This window comes from Panthera onca, chromosome D2, assembly GCF_046562875.1.
Source record: "Panthera onca isolate mPanOnc1 chromosome D2, mPanOnc1 haplotype 2, whole genome shotgun sequence".
Taxonomy (NCBI): Eukaryota; Metazoa; Chordata; class Mammalia; order Carnivora; family Felidae; genus Panthera; species Panthera onca.
Window position 1 is genome coordinate 5,264,017 of NC_138349.1, and position 16,205 is coordinate 5,280,221.

At 49.1% G+C, this 16,205-nt stretch overlaps 1 protein-coding gene across 2 annotated transcripts in view; it reads right to left on the reverse strand.

The window, feature by feature from the left end:
- Window positions 1-16,205, reverse strand: part of DOCK1 (dedicator of cytokinesis 1) — a 525,518-nt gene that overhangs the window by 92,020 nt on the left and 417,293 nt on the right. For both annotated transcript variants that reach the window (XM_078434961.2, XM_078434960.2), the window contains exons 30-31: window positions 14,267-14,345; window positions 9,208-9,308 (exon numbers count right to left, since the gene is read on the reverse strand). In XM_078434961.2, the coding sequence (XP_078291087.2) occupies window positions 9,208-9,308; window positions 14,267-14,345 (180 nt within the window). The remainder of the gene's footprint in view (window positions 1-9,207; window positions 9,309-14,266; window positions 14,346-16,205) is intronic.

Consider the following 16,205-nt stretch of genomic DNA (forward strand, 5'->3'; position numbering starts at 1 on the left):
AGGTCAACAAATATTACCCGGTCTTTTGTTTATCAAGGAAAATAAATGCTAATTTCCCTTCTACCCGGTCAGCAGAAGAGGTGTGTGTTTCGTGAGAAAACAGGACGTGAGGCTTCAGAAGATAAACAGTTATTAGTTTGTGAGCAATTTAACTTTTTCCTTTATTGCCTAACGAAAAAAAAAGCCTGATCGTATTAAAAATAGTCATTTGCAAAACGATCGTAGAGTACGACAGTATAGCAGCTGGGTCATCAAGCCGCTCTGTTCGTCCTCACATCAGCTGATGTGGAAAGGAAAGCTGTGCGTACAGATGACCTGGTTGTGGCTCCAACAGCAAAGATCCTCCCGGTCAATCATCAACCGCAGTAGGCTGCCCCCTTACAGAAGTCTCCGGTGCCCTAAGCACACATCTGTCACTTCTGGCCGGAGAGGGCTGCAGGCTCAGACTCTCAACCAGGGAAGCCTGCCCTGGAGGCCCCTTCACAGAAGTCGACCCAGGGGCACAGCGCTTGTCCGGGTGCCACGGCCCACTGTACAGACAAGAACTGAGCTGGGAGTGTCAGCCCATTCCCACCAGGACAAGCTTGTCCTCTGATGTCGATGAGTTACCTTCCTGCCCAGCCCTACAACCGGGTGAGTGCTGATGTGGGTGAATTCGGTGAGTGAGAGAGGGGGGATCTTGGCCAAGGAATGCACCTGTCCCCACTGCCCCAGTGAGGAGCGTCCCATCCGCTGTCAGCAAAGATACTGGACCGAGTCCGTGGGTGACCAGAGAGCATCCTTCCATGTCCAACTGGAGCCCCAATCGCCCAAGGTGTGTATGATCAGCTGTGCACCCTGTCCGGGCTTGTAGATCCAGCTTCCCGATCCCCATTTTGCTCCTGCACAAATGACGAAGGGCCCCGGCAGCCGCTGCGGCCCAGACCTGGAGACAATGGGGCCGGCTGGCACCCTCCTGGCATTTACCCGGAAAGAGCACCGCGGAGCGTAAAGCCATACTCACGCCCGGTGCTGATGCCGCCTCCTGAGGCTGCGAGCATCTCGCTGTGCGGGTGGATGATCACCTCTCAGGGAGCAGGCATCTGGGGACCCCGGGAGCTCGGCATTGCAGGCAGGACCCCGGGAACATAGAGACCCCCCCTCCCCTGCCAGCACGAGTTCAGAGCCCCCAGAGGTGGTGAGAGCTGGTCACAGCGGCTGGCCTGCCACTGCCTGACTCAGGCTTTAAATACTCTTCTAACAGCCAGGGGACTCCCTCTCCTCCCGAGATAATAGCTCTCACACAACAAGAAAGGCCAAAACGCCAGGCGGCTGGGGCCATTCAGGAGTGACCCGATGTCTCGTGACCTACAGTCACCCGCCACTTCTCCAGAGCTGAGGCCGACCCCCGGGTGCCAGGGGGCCCACGCAGAGAGGGAGCCCCTGCCGCTTCTGCCTCCTCTCCCTGCGCATCACCTCTCCTTACGGTGCCCACAGAGGGTGAGATGGTCATGATGCCTCGTTTGCATTTCCCAGTTACGCTGTCCTGTCTTGTATGTGGAGGACGATGTGCCTTCACGGAATTTGAGGGCAGGATATCGGCAGAGATCCAGGAGCACATCCCTCGCCAGAGGCAGCTTAATCTCTACACGTCTCCGGGTAACCACCTGGTAGGGTTACGGCTGTCACCAGAACTCAAGGGGGGTTCCTGGAGCGTTTGTACCTTCCTCCTGAGGAGGAGAAAGCAGCAGTCCTCGGGAATGTCGGGGCTAACGCTCCTTACCTGGGAGCAGACCGGGGCTGGCGGCCTTGTGGGTCAGAACCAAGGTCATCTCTAACAGCCTACACGGGAGGGAGCGGAATCAGTTCTGGAGGGGGGAGCTAGAGGGCTCGGCTGAGTCACAGGCAAGGAGGGAAGAAAAAGATCCCGAGATTCGGACCCCAAGCCCCACGCCTCGGCCCGCAGCACTCATCGCGAGGGCCCGCAAGTGCGGGCGTCCCTGACCGCAAGGCACGGCGCTCTGTCACGTCCCGCCAAGGGCCCTGGTTTCATCGGACTCTGGCAGTAAGACTACGGGGTGAGCAAAGGGACGCTGCTGCAGCCCTCTTTCCACCGAGGAAGCAAAGGTTCCCGGGGGTGAACGGACCAGCCGGACAGCAGCACGGAGCTGGGGTCACCCGGCACCGCCCCCCACAGCCCGGCCGCCCGTGCCCACCCCCAGGAAAGGGAGCACCTCCAAACTGCCAGCGGGGCCCCCAGCAGACAATCCCCCCACAGCCCAGGTAGATACAGGGTCCCCCGCCAGGCCTATTGCTCTGATCTAAAATAGCAGGAGTCCGATCTCTGAGGCCTTATCTCAGTCTCTGGTTTCGGGAGTCTTCACCCCAAGGGACAGAAAACCCACTGTCCACCACAGACAGTCCAGCCTTGGGGGTGAGGCTGACCTGAGCCCAAACAGAAGCACACTGAGCAAGTCACCTGGCCACTCTGACCCTCAGTCTCCTCTTCTGCAGTCCTGGGATAATGATGTATGATGTTCACCTGCTAGGATTTTTTAAGAATGAGAGAGATAAGGCCCTCATATGTCCTAGCAAGTACCCGAGCCACTCTAGGTGCTTCCTTTACAAGCTCAGACTAGGCCTCATACAGCAGCCCCCTCATGGTTACAATGGCCATTTAAATTGATTCATTCGGGGAGGATTACTCATTGATTCATTAATTACCGAATGCTTGCTAGAGGCCAGGCACAGAGCTAATATGAGAATATTAATATCATAGGCAGAACAAAGTCCACAGACAGTTACCCTCCGATGTGAAGAAGGAAAGATGTAATCCAGTCAGAGGGGAAGGAAGAGCATTCCAAGCAGAGGCGTCAGCAGGTGCAAATGCCCCGTGGCAGAGCAGGCTAGGTGATTATATTGACCAAGTAGGAAAAGTGGCTGGAGGACAGGGAGTCTGCTCCTTCCCCTTAAGAGAACAAGGGGAAAAAAAGGAGAGAGAGAGAGAACAAGGGGGATGCAGTCTGAACAAAGGCCACAGAGGCAGCTTTTTAAAGTTTATTTATTTATTTTGAAAGAAAGAGAGAGAGAGAGAGAGAGAGAGAGGAGGAGGGGCAGAGAGAGAGGGTGACAGAATCCCAAGCACGCTCTGAATGGTCAGCATAAAGCCCAATGTGGGGCTCAAATTCACAAACCATGAGATCATGACCTGAGCTGAGAAACCAAGAGTCAGATATTTAACCGACTGAGCCACCCAGGCGCCCCCACAGACAGTTTTTTAAAGTTTAAGTTTCGGGGCACCTGGGTTTACTGACTCTTGGTTTCTCAGCTCAGATCATGATCTCACGGCTGCATGAGTTCAAGTCCCGCATCGGGCTCTGTGCTGGCAGGGCAGAGCCTGCTTGGGATTCTCTCTCTCCCTCTCCTTCTCTGTCCCTCCTCCATTCATGCTGTCTCTGCTTCTCTCAAAGTCAATAAATAAAGTTTAAAAAAATTATGAGAGAACAAAGTTTAAGCTTGAAAATATTTTTGAAATAAGAAATGCGTTTTACTTTACTAACCAACACACATATAAATATATGTGTACAAATGTTGTATGAAGTGGTAACCTCACTACCTTCATGGTCTCCATGAAGTATGGTCTCCAAATAAGTCTGTTGGGCATGACTGTCGGTTGAACCGTGTCACCCATAAGAACGTGTAGAGGTCCTGGCCCCCAGAACCTGAGAACGTGACCTTATTTGGAAACAGGGTCTTTGCAGATGTCATCATGTTAAGATGACATCACACTCGACTGCGGAGGTCAGAGGGAGGTTAGGTCCCAGGACAGGTGTCCTTACAAGGGGAAGGAGATTTGGAGACACGGGGAAGGAAGCCACCTGAAGACAGGGGCAGAGTTGGGAAGGATGCAGCCAAGGCCAAGGAGCACCAGGGACTAGGGACAGCCACCTGATGCAAGAGAGGCACAGAACAGGCTCTCCGTCTGAGCTTCCAGAACGAGCCAAGTCTGCCCACCCCCTGATTTGGATTCCTAGCTTCCTGACGTGGGACAATAAACTTCAGGCGTTTCGAGCCACCCAGTGCGTTAACTATGAGGGCGGATGACCGCGGGAAATGAGTGCGATGACCATTAAGCTGGCATCCTGGCCCGAGGAAGGGCTGAGATGCACAGCTGAGAAAACGGCCTTCTGAAGGAGGGAGAGTGGAGTAAGAAGTCCCGAGAGCAAGGCTCGAGGAGCCCAGCCACCGAGTGAATGGCCCGACGGAGGACCAGGAGCCTGACAAGGAACAGCGAGGCCAAAAAGGAGGAAGAAGGTCGACATTCGTTCTGAGAACGAATGAAAGAGACAGATCGGTGTTAGGAGCGGGCGGAGGTTGAGGAACGGAGACAGATGTGGAGGCCGCTGGAGGGAGGTGATGGGCCAAGTGGGACATTTGAATGCTGAATCCCTGAGGGAGGCGAGAGGAGGTGGGACCCCAGCAGCGACCAAGGGAATAAAGCTCATGACACACAGGGCTCGGACGTGCCACGGTGCCCGGTGCCACAGAAGTTCTACCACGTTCAACGGAGCACGGTGTCACTCGGGCATGGGGAACACGTGCCCCCTGCCAACAGGGACTCGGCACAGGGCCACCGTTTGTTACGTCTGTCTCCCCGGGCTCCTGCCTAACTCAGTTCACAGCGAATTTATTCTGAATGATCAGAGTCTCACAAAATGAGCACAGACACAAGTTATACTTTTTCTGAACTACTTCTTGTCACAATCTGGAGTGCAAACACAGCTTCGGGATTAGGTCACGTTACAAAATGGGGCTTGTCACAGCTTTATTTCCCTCCAGTTTCCCTAAGAGCAACGTCTGTAGTTTGACCTAACAAATGCACGTCTCAGAGCCCCGCGTGGAGATATTTGTTTACGGGGTGTCTCATTCTGGGTGTGAACCTGCTTGGGATTCTCTCTCTCTCTCTCTCTCTCTCTCTCTCTCTCTCTCTCTCTCTCCCTCTGTCCCTCCCCCACTCATGCTGTCTCTGTCTCTCTCAAAGAGAAAAATAAAAAAAATAAATAAACTTTAAAAAAATATATAAAAAAATAAAGTTTAAGTTTCAAAATATTTTTGAAGTAAGACATAGGTTTTACTTTAGTAATCAACACACATATAAATATATGTGTACAAATGTTTTAGGAAGTAGCAACCTTACTACCTTCATGGTCTCATGAGGGTGCGACGGGCGGAGGGCAGATCTCTATCGTAAAAAATAAATAGAAATAAGTACATAAAGACGAGAAGCAGCATGGAAGACAACTGGGGAGAGGGTCTTCACGGAACCTGCATAACAGGTTCAAATGCACTGGCCTGAGGTTGGCCTTCAAATGTTACTCTCTTGGGCTGAAACTTTTAAGTGAGCATCTTATGCTTAGAAATGCCGGATGCCCAATTCCTGAACCCCCTTTCTCTTCCAGGACAAAGACTGGTCCTGAACACAGGAGCCTGTCTGTAGTCACAGGTCACGTTGTCACATGCCAGGACACATGTGTCCTGTGCACTAAAATGGCCAAGCTGGCTGCTAATCAAACATAAACTCTTTTACATCTGACTCATATTTCCTGAGTCCCAATAATGTTGAAGATCGGGGTGGGGGGGGGGGGGTGGGCTGGGAGAGGGACAGATGATGGTCAGGTTTCGCATGTCCTCTGTGGGCAGTCACTAGCAACAAGGATGTCTGAAGGCTGAGTCAGTTAAATTTTCTTATGATACACTTTGGTTCCTAGCGGTTATTTATTTTGTGATTCCCTGGAAGATCTCCTGGTCAATTTGGGTTTGACATAATCAGTTCTCTGCGTGGTATGGCCCATTATTTTACGTTACCCCCATGCACTTTGGGGAACGTCTCTGGAACGAATATCCTAATTATCTCCCCAACCCCGGTCATCGGGAAGATGGAGAGCTTAACGAGTGGGAATGAACAGGCTGATCTTTGGACACCGGGATTTTCTATCGTTCTGGGCCACAACGCCGTGAACCAGGCAGAAAGGAGCTGCTGAAGGCACAGAGGGAGAGGAGGGTTGGTGGGGGTGTACAGGTGCGGGGGGAGGGGGCTCCACAGAGAAGCCTTCACTCAGATGCATTTGGCTGGATTCAGGAACCCTAGAGCAGTAGACAGACCCCAGTGGAGGCGGCCAGCGGCTATTAAATGGATGTGGCATCACTCCACCTTCGGAGCCCATGGTTCCCTCTAGAAAAAGACAGCCTTGCTCATCACACTGGACTGTGCTCTGTGTCAGCACCCAGCCTTGTGCTCGGACCCATGGAGTCGGCTCCCACATCACTGGGCCTCACGCTCTCCTCCAAGCCCTCCGGGCCTGGCCACTCACCTCTGCTTCGATAACCCACAGCATCTCTTTGCTCAAAGATCAGGCCATGCCCTTTGGGACTTGAGGACCCTTGTGGGGACTGGCCGTTCATTGACCCACAGCTTGGTCAGCCAACCTGGTAATTTGGCTGCTCCTTTGCCACGCAGCCTGGGATCCCCTCCTGCCAGAGGCCTTGGGCTCCCCACGTTGGCTCCTAGATGCCAATGTCCAGGCTGTCGCGGCACCCTGGGGGTCCCCAGCACCAGGACCCTGAGTGCAGAGCAGGTACTCAATCCCTTGGCACTAGCACAATTTTAAGCAGATTAAAACGGTTCTAGGTCCTGGGAAAATGTAAGCATTTGGGTAGGATGCCTTTAAATATGTCTTATGTAGATTTTGGTACTTAACAATAAACCCGCAGCTAGATTATAAAGTGTTTAAGGTACAGAAAGAGGCATGAAAAATACAACAAACGTGGGTGAACCTGCCACACACACGGGAGCCACACGGCCTCACGGGCCACGGGCGCTTGTCTCAGACACAGAGAACACCTGTCCTTGGTGGCCTATGAAGGCCACACGCTGAGCTTAGGCCCCTGGGAGAGGGCCCCTCAGGCTGCACAGGGGCTGAGGCAGTCCTGCCAGAGTCTTGCAAAGACAACTACTAAAACGCTTGGGAGTTTTTCCCTTGGGGAATCTATGAGAAAATTTCAAAGGGAAAATCCGGAGTCTCTTATCGCCACGGTTATGAGAAAAAGAATGCTCAATTCAGAAGCCCTGTCGGCTCTGGAAGGGGAGACACCAGCTGGCCGTGTTTAATTTTCCTTGGCTTTGAAGCCTCTAAATGCACATAGCTGTGTGAGAAGCAAAGGTTTTCTTTGGCAGCCGAGGCCCTGTGTGGTTAATGCATTTATCGACGTTGCTCTAGCTTCGAATGTTAACATTCACACCCCAAAAGGGGGCCCAGTGCAGAGCCTCCCCATTCTGGTCTGGAGAAGGCTCAGAACTAATTGTTTTACGCTAAAAACCTCAAAGGAGATGCCAGCTCTTTTAAGCCAGATTTCCGGGTTCCATTCCCTTCTTCTCCTGCAGGCATCTTGAAGGGTTGGCCATGCTGTGCGCTTGGCAAAGAATGGATTCTGCTGTCGGCTGGAGCTGGGTTTGGATTCCCGCCTCACTGCGCAGTGAGCCCCGCACACACAGGTGGATTCACCTGCTGTGGGCCAGCTTTCCTTCTGCAGGACTGGATGACAAGGCGCCCCAGGCATCCGGGGCTGGCTGTGAAGGAGTTGTGTGGTACTCAGAGCGGGCCAGTTTTTTCTGCTGCTACTATAGAAAGTTCCACCGGGAGAGCATTTAAACCACAGGATAGCCGCATCTACCAGTCGCCAGCCCTACTTTTATAGGAGCCCCGAGATGATGTTAACTGGGCAAAGCGGAAGCTTCCCTATTGAGCTGGTCCCCAGAAGGCACCGCCCGAAGTCTGTCCCTGGGCCAAGCCTAGCAGTCTCACCCCACGTTGGCTCCGAGTAGGCCAACTCTGCTGCTAACAGGCCTTCCCAGGAGTCCCCAGTGGCCACCCACTTGGCCTACACCTTCTGGGGCCTTCCTCTTTTCTGAACACCGAACACGTGTCTACATCAACGGTCAACGGACAGGAGCCACCCAACTGAGAAAGCCTGAAGGAAAGATGGCCGGCTGGGAGTCGACCTTTCTGTAGATGGCACAAGGAAAGGATAGAAGGTTCTAAGAGCAGCACAGGTAAACGTCCTGGGCTCTGAACTGCCAGGGTCAGAATGACCAGGTGGTTGGCACTGGCCATGTGGCTTCTGTGAAGCCACATCTGCGAAGTGAGGATGATAAGAGAACCCAATGAATAGGTTTTGTTTTGCTTTTAATGATTATACATGAAAAATGCACACGGAGTGCTCAGCGAGTCACTGGCATGTAGTACGCATTCGGTACATATTTGCTAATAGAATTCTTACTCTCCAGGGATGATGTGCTTTCGACGTGGCCAGCATGTGAGATACATGCTCACAGGACATGAGGAGCACTGAACAGCTGTCACCGTCTGAGACTCCCTCTGGAATCGCTAACATCAGGGAGTGGCACAGGGTCGGCAAAGCCTTGGAACAGTCAACGTGAAGCAGAGGCATTACGAAATGACTCACAGAAACGGGTGACGTGGAAACATGGGAGCAATCGGAGAACTCTTCTCCGAAGTCCTTACGAAAGGGGTGCTCAGCAAAGAGAGAGGTCGGCGAAATTGAGGCAGAAAGAGGGGAGGCGAGACCCTCAGGGCACCCAAAGTTTGGAAAGAAAGCACGCAAGGGCTCTTTTCTTTGTCCTGGACCAGTAGCCATGAAGGAGGCAAGAACTGAGGCAGGAACGTGGGGTGCCCGAGAGGTCTGTTAGGATGATCCAAGGGCTGGTTCAGCCCATAGGATCTCCTACCTGGAGCACGAGAGGGGGAACCTCTTGCAAAGAAGGAAACTGGGAAGCTCTCACCCCAAAGGAGTTCTTCAACAATCTCAACTGTGCCAAGAGCTTGCATTAGAAGCTTCCTTTTTCGAAGGAGCATTGCAGAATTGGGGCAATAAAGAAAACCATGTGTGCAATGACATCAGCAAAGTGCGTGGCAAAAGCAGCTATCTCCAGAAACTCCCACTCTGTGCGGTGCTAATGGTGGTGGGCACTGACTCTGAACTCACCAGGATGAACCCTGAAATTTTAGACCTGATCCATGGGCTAGAAGAGGCAATACCAGATTCATGATTTGAAACCACCCTTTCATTACACCATGATTACATCTCAATTTGCATACCAAGACGACGTGGAAATCATGCAGGCTCCTGCCCATGACCTCGCAGACTTACTTGTTAAGGATTTTGGCTCTCTTCGCGCTCGAAAAATTCTCCAGTTGCAAGGACTCTTGAGTGAGGAAAGCGACAGCCAGGTGAAAGTAGTTGTTCCAAAGCTGAAAACCAAAAAGGCGGAGACACTGAGGTGCTGAACAGCTTGATAACCCTCTGAGACATTCCTCATTTGCCCCGCACACACCTCTGAGATGTTTAGAAACCCACAGTCACCTACATACACGGCTAACCAGCCACCCAAGGTGTGGTTCCGAGCTGGGCGTGGGCACTGAGGTCACGGTGCGCGTGCTCAAAACCCAGGTCTACCACCTCCCTGAACAACTAACTTAACATCTCGGTGCCTCAGTTTCCCTAGAGGTAGAGTGGGCATTTAAGTAGCACCCATCTCATAGAGCTGTCAGAGAATCGAAGGAGTATATACGTGCAAAGCCATCGGGTGGTGCCCCGCATGCAGTAAGAACATAATAACGTTGGCTCTTACTGCTATATGCCATTGAGCCCCTTATTTAATAATATGGAGATTTCGCCCCACGTCAGGCTCTGTGCTGACAGCTCAGAGCCTGGTGCCTGCTTCGGATTCTGTCTCCCTCTCTCTGCTCCTCCCCCCACTTGTGCACCCTCTCTCTCCAAAATAAATAAACACTAAAAAATATTTTTAAATTAACATATAGATTTCTCTAATTGTATACAAACACTAGAAAACTAAGGAGGAGAGATGCAAAAAATCCAACATTTTATGTTCCAAAGACTTATAGACCATGTGGCTGAACAGACAATTCAGAAATGACTTTGCTATAAAGCTCCACGCAGCGGAAGGTGTGTGTACTTTAACGTGGTAACCTGGACATGCTGTCATAAAAGCGTCATTGTGGGTAGATTCCTAAAACATGGAACTAATGCCCCCTGGTCATATCAATGCTTAAGACCAGCTCAAAGACATTAAAATGAAGAATTCTTGGAGCACAAATGGGGATGACTCAGACGTACTCTTCAACCCACTTGGCTTGTGCCAGAGGACAGACTGTGGGGCCGGGGCGGCGGGGGCAGGATTCCACCTGCTCCCGGTGGGAAAGAGCTTGGACACACTTCTCATCATACGTCCAAGCTTGAAGGGCCTTCGTAGTCTTTGGAAGAAATTTGTGGGTGCTGGTTTTCTCATTTACAAAACAGGGATAATATTTATTCTATCAAATGAGATTGTTGCAAAAGGTTATATAAAAAGAAGGTGTTAACAGTACTGACTCTATTTTTAGTTACCTATGAGGTAAGTGGGAATTTTAAACAAGAGTTGTAAGTAAGTATGCTGTCTTCCATTTATCTGACACATTTCACGAACAGGGCATTTTCTTAGTAATACAGCAGCTCATAGGATCACTGCAGAATTGCCCAGGTAAGTCCTGTGCCCGTGATCTCCGAGGAGGTGCAGAGACTCGCCCAAAGCCATGGGTTGCATGTGAAGCAGATTGAGGGTCTCGAGTGGGGTGTCCTGAACCTCACCACTGATGGTTTTTCACCACTCACCAAGGTACATTCCCATTTAGCCCCATTGACACTAAAAGGGTCAATAATATACAAGTTGCTTCTTTTGTTTTTGGAACTCACAGCCCTCCCCACCCCTGGCCCCCCACCCCACCCCCGTCTCCTGGCAATGGCCTCTTGTTGTAGCACTGGTGGGAGGCATGGCCGCTGTGGGTGCGTCCTGAGAATCACAGGCAGGGGCTCAGCTAGAGCTGTGCGTTCATGGGCTATAACACAGATATACTCTGGTGGGGGGTGTTGATTATGGGGAAAGCTGTGCATGTGTCAGGGTAAGGGGTATTTGGGAAATCTCTGTGCCTTCCCCTCGATGAACCTAAAACAACCTTAAAAAAAAAAGTCTTGGGGCACATGGGTGGCTCAATCGGTTCAGCATCTGACTCTTGGTTTTGGCTCAGGTCATGATCCCAGGGTCATGGGATCAAGCCCCACATAGGGCTCCCCACTGCTTAAGATTCTCTCTCCCTCTTCCCCTTTCCCCCGCTTGAGTGCGCTCTCTCTCTAACAAACAAACAAAACCTTAAAAAAATCACATAAAAATACAAACCAAAAAATGGTATACAATGTATGATTGGAGGTGTGCAAGTAACCACACCCATGTGGTGCTGACCCGTGAAGGCTGTGACTCAATACCTGAACTTGAATGGGGTCTGAGGGCTAGACGACAGCAAAAACATAAGCTTCCTGGTTTGGGTAGTTTTACTGTAGTTGCATAGGAGAAAGTTCCAATTTGCAGGAAATACACACTACAACACTGGGAGGGGGGGGTGCTAGGTTAAGAGTTCTTTGTATGGTATTGGCAGGAATGAGAGGCAGGCTGGGCAGGGGCACAGGGAAGCAGAGGGGGGAAGTAGCAGGCGGCCCTCAGGGCTGATTAGTGGAAAGAGAAGCAAGTGCCTGGAGAGAGAACCATGCAGTGATCATGAGGACGTAGGAACATAAAAATGCGCCTGGTCAGAGCACCAGCTGCCTGGAGCTCACAGTGAAGGCTGTCTCCTCCATAAGGCACTCAAGCCCTCCACCTGGGGGTGGGAAGGAGGGTGTGCTTCAGGGTGGAACAGCAGTCCATACGCACTTAACGCCTGCTAAGGGGCAAGGTGTTACGTTGGTGTCCCAAAGTGTGTGTGGGCGCGAGGGAAGCATCCCGGGGACCTAACTCATGAAACAGTGAACAAGAGCAGCAGTAACAGACGTTACACTCAGAGCAGCCACTCTTCAAACACACAACAATCCACCCAGCAAGTAATGGGTGAGGCTGATGTGGATAAAACGGAAAAACCAAATGAAGACCTAAATATTCCTGTATGGGATGGGAAAAAATAAATACTGCAGAGTATTCCCCCCATACTGTAACCTTTTCCTACATTTATTTATAAATTCAAAGGAGTCTCAATTAAAATAAAAGCAGCATTTTTATATGCGAGGTTAACAAGCTGATTTTGCATTTGATATGGGAGAGGAAATATAAAAGAAGAGCCATGATAATTTCGCAATGGCACACTAACAGGGAAGCCCTGGCTCTACTAGCTGGGTATAAAACCAGTAGATAATAACACAGGAAATAGAACAGACACACACACACACACACATTTGCAATTATGTTTTTTTATGGTGGCATTTTAAATCACTGGGAAAGAAGAACCTATTCATGAAATAATTTGGGAAAAAGTCAAGTTAAACTCTTGCCCCTAGCACTAACTAGAGAAATCCCAGGTAGGTCAATCATCAGGAAGTTTAAAAAAAATTAAAAAAAAAAAAAGCAAAACTATCAAGGTGTTAGCAGATACTAACTACATGCAATAAAATACAACAATAGTTACATTTATAACACTGAGGCAAAGAAGGATTTGCCAAATAAAACATAAAACCCAAAAGCCATAGAAGAAATGACAGATTCGATGGAAGAAAAATTAAAAATTTAATATGATAAACCTAAACCCATGACGAGGCTATATTAAGAATTTCAACTTACAGAAAAGGGTGACAAATAGCCCAATAGGAAAATGAGTACAGGAAAGGATCAGATGGTTTGTAGTAGAAATCAAACAGCCAGTAAGTATTCTCGGCCTAAGTAGCAATCAAAGAAATTCTAACAAAAATAAGAATCAATAATTTTAAAGAAATTGGTACTGGAGATGATTTTAGACAATGGCTGCTCTCAAAGAAGGTTAGTGGAATTGCAAATTGCTACAGTAGGATAATTTATCAGTGTCCATTCACGTACAATTTCATACCACTCGGCTTGGCAATTATGCTCCCAGGAGCCTGTCTACAAATGCAGCACTGAGATGCATTGCTTGCAACAGGGACAAACTGGAACATTCTGTAGGTCATCAGTGCAAAAGTGCCCGCACAAATGTTGGTACATTTACATTGTGAAATGTGACAGAACAGAACAAAAAATACAGAATATAATCCGGTTTGCGTTAAAAGCAAAAGAGAGCAGACATAGGTCTGGATAAATGCATAAATAGGCATCAGGAAGTACACGCAATTAGTTAAGAGTCACTCTGCAAAGAGGAAAAGGGTGGGAAGGGGTCTTGCATATCTTACTCGATGCGCTGATTTACATGCATGAACAGTTTACAATGAGATTATATCCGTGCTTTTAGGATATGGGAAAACAAGCAGTAAGCAGAGAAAATGATAAAAACCGAAAGTGGGAAAAAATATTAACACTTCTAGATATACAGTTCCGGATATATTATTAGATACTTATATTCTATAATGCAGATACAATAGACATTTAAAATTTTTAAATTATAAAAGAAATACGGGCATAGGTTCCTTCTCCGTAAACGATCCTGCCCAGGAAACTAACGTCATTTGCATCTGGATGCTTTTTTTATTAGCAAACTTTAGTAAACTAAGTAATACAAAAATCATTATTAGCAGAAATACATCCAGAGTGCAGTGGAACAGAGAGCCATAAACACCGATGCCAACACTAATGGCAAATCATGCCAGGCAAAACTGGTCCTTATCACTTACACGCATTCCCACCACCTCCTTCCTCCACACCCCCTGTGAGCCCTGAAGGAGAAGGGCCAAAAGTGATCAGATCAGCTGACCAAAGCCAAGGCCATGTCCAGTAGGGTCTGTGCCTGGAAAAGGCCAGTGCAGGTAGCACAGAGCCAGGAGGAACCAAGTGCTAACAGCCAGCAGGGCTCAGGGACGGGAACCAGCTTCGTTTTGTCAGCTGAACGTTCCCTCCCTACATCAGGACGGTCTGGGTCTGAGACGGTCTCCTCAGTTACTCTCTGCTCAGATCCTACTTGTCACTCTGATTCAGTACTTTGGCTCTGAAACAGCTCCATCTCTGTCCTTGCTAAATTGAGCAAATACTCCAAAGGCAGAATTTTCAATCCTTGGGTTCCAGCAGGACATCTTGTAAATTCCATTTCCATACCTTGGATGGGAACCCAATTAAGTTCGAGGATTAGAAATGTACGACATTGGCTCAGACCAGCAATTTGTTTTAGCACGATTTCCCAACAAAGGGCTTGTCTACCTCTTCTCTTACCTGTAGCTCAAAGTTGGCTTGATCCAGAAATTTTTTGTTCAGCATATCTGCATACTGATTAATCGCTCGCAGGAAGACTCTGAAAGATCAAGAGAAAATTACATAATTACACACTTATGCTCTGGCACCTTTGTAGGGTTTGGCATTTCAATTAGATACAACCCGAGACTGTCTGGAAAGTGAACTCTCAAAGTCCTGTGAAAAGCTGTGAGGTTGTGCCAATAAAAAGCCCAGAGAATTATATGCAGATGTTCTCCAAATTAATCAAGGAAATTAGCACGTGTGGAATAAAAGAAACAGACCAAAATAACAGCATCTGAAAGTAACATATGAAAAGTATCTCTAAAAAATCTAATTTAAAAAAAAGAAAGAAAGAAAAGGTGCAAATTAAATCCTCTTCTCAAGTCACGATGTCTTCATGGTATTTTATTAAATTGGTCTTTGCTTAGCTGGCTTTCTACGGTTAAGCTTTTGAAAGCACTGCTGTTCGCCATCTATCAGGCTTGGAGCAACGGCTTGGTGACATATTTGGAAATACGACTTATTTCAGTGTCATTTGTCCTGTGTTCCAAATGTTAATTTTGGTAACTAATTACTTGTTCAAACACAATTTCAAAAGCTGTAGTAGATATGTAAGTGATTTAACAAGAATGCTGGCAGGAACTGTATCGATCCATTGATAACGTACAATTTTAAGCAGCTGAAGCAAAATATCGCATCCTTCAACACCTTGAATTTGACGTTTCTATGATGAGATAGGTAGTTTGGGAGGTTATGAATGACCCCCGAGTACTAAGCCTTCCGCCAGCCTGTTCATCCTGGAGATTTGTTTTATTGCCCTTGAGGGTGTTTACAATACCCAAGCTCAGTCCAGATACTTCTTTTCAAATGACCCTCTCCCTTTGCACAAAGGCAGGATGCAAGAGGAATTCGCATTAGGTCACAGATAATAAACTTAATTACACTTCCTCGGTTTAGACAGCAGGAAGCAGCCAGAGAGGGTAAGAGAAATCTAGGTTACTTCCCAGGAACCGTGCTCTCCGAAAGCACTGTCTCTTCGGCTGTGCCTGCCTGGAGAAGCTCATCCCTGCCAGTCTCAGGGCCACTAGAGGCTAAGGAGGAGGGAGGAGGGAGGAGGGAGGAGGGAGGAAGGAGGAGGGAGGAAGGACGAGGGAGGAGGGAGGAGGGAGGAGGTAGAAAGGGACTCTCCACCTAGGGCTTTAGGGAGGTCTCGGATTTGGATCCAGGGCCAAAACAGGTGTGACAAATGGCCTGTGCTGGAGTTTTCCATCTCAGGTGTGGAAGAAAAGCATGGCAGGAGTTGTCTGAATTCTTCCCTGGTGACATTAAATAGAACCAGAAAGGAGGCATCCGTGTTTTAAGTGACTCTCAATGGCGGGACATGGGGACCCTGGCCTTGTCCATTAGCCGGGAGCACAGAAGGGGCAGCAACATCCATCAGCCAGAGGGGTGGCAGACATTATGCCTATCAGATGCCCAGTTAAATGTGAAAAGTAGCTCTCATGGCTGAATTTTGTGATTTATTGAGAAAAGCAGAATGCAGGGCACTTAGGGCATCCTGACAAATTAATACAGCACCAGGATGAAAATCACTAAATTTAGGACACACCTTGCATATATACAACACCTGGCGGCCCCAATCAGCCCTCCGGTCCTGGGCTGGGGTCTCCTGGGCCAGGGTTAGCCCTCAGAAGTACAAGATGTGTGGCTAAGGAGACAGTGGTCTGCCTTGCCCACGTGACCCTTGGCGACAGCGTTCAGAGAGCATCTGGGGACGTGTACTGCATTAACCCTGGCAACCTGAGAAAATCCCCCCGAATGTCAGTGGGGCAAGACCACTTCCTGTCATTACGGGGGTGACTCCCACGCCGTACAAAAACCCCAGGCTAATGACCACGGACACATTTTTCCCCCTTAA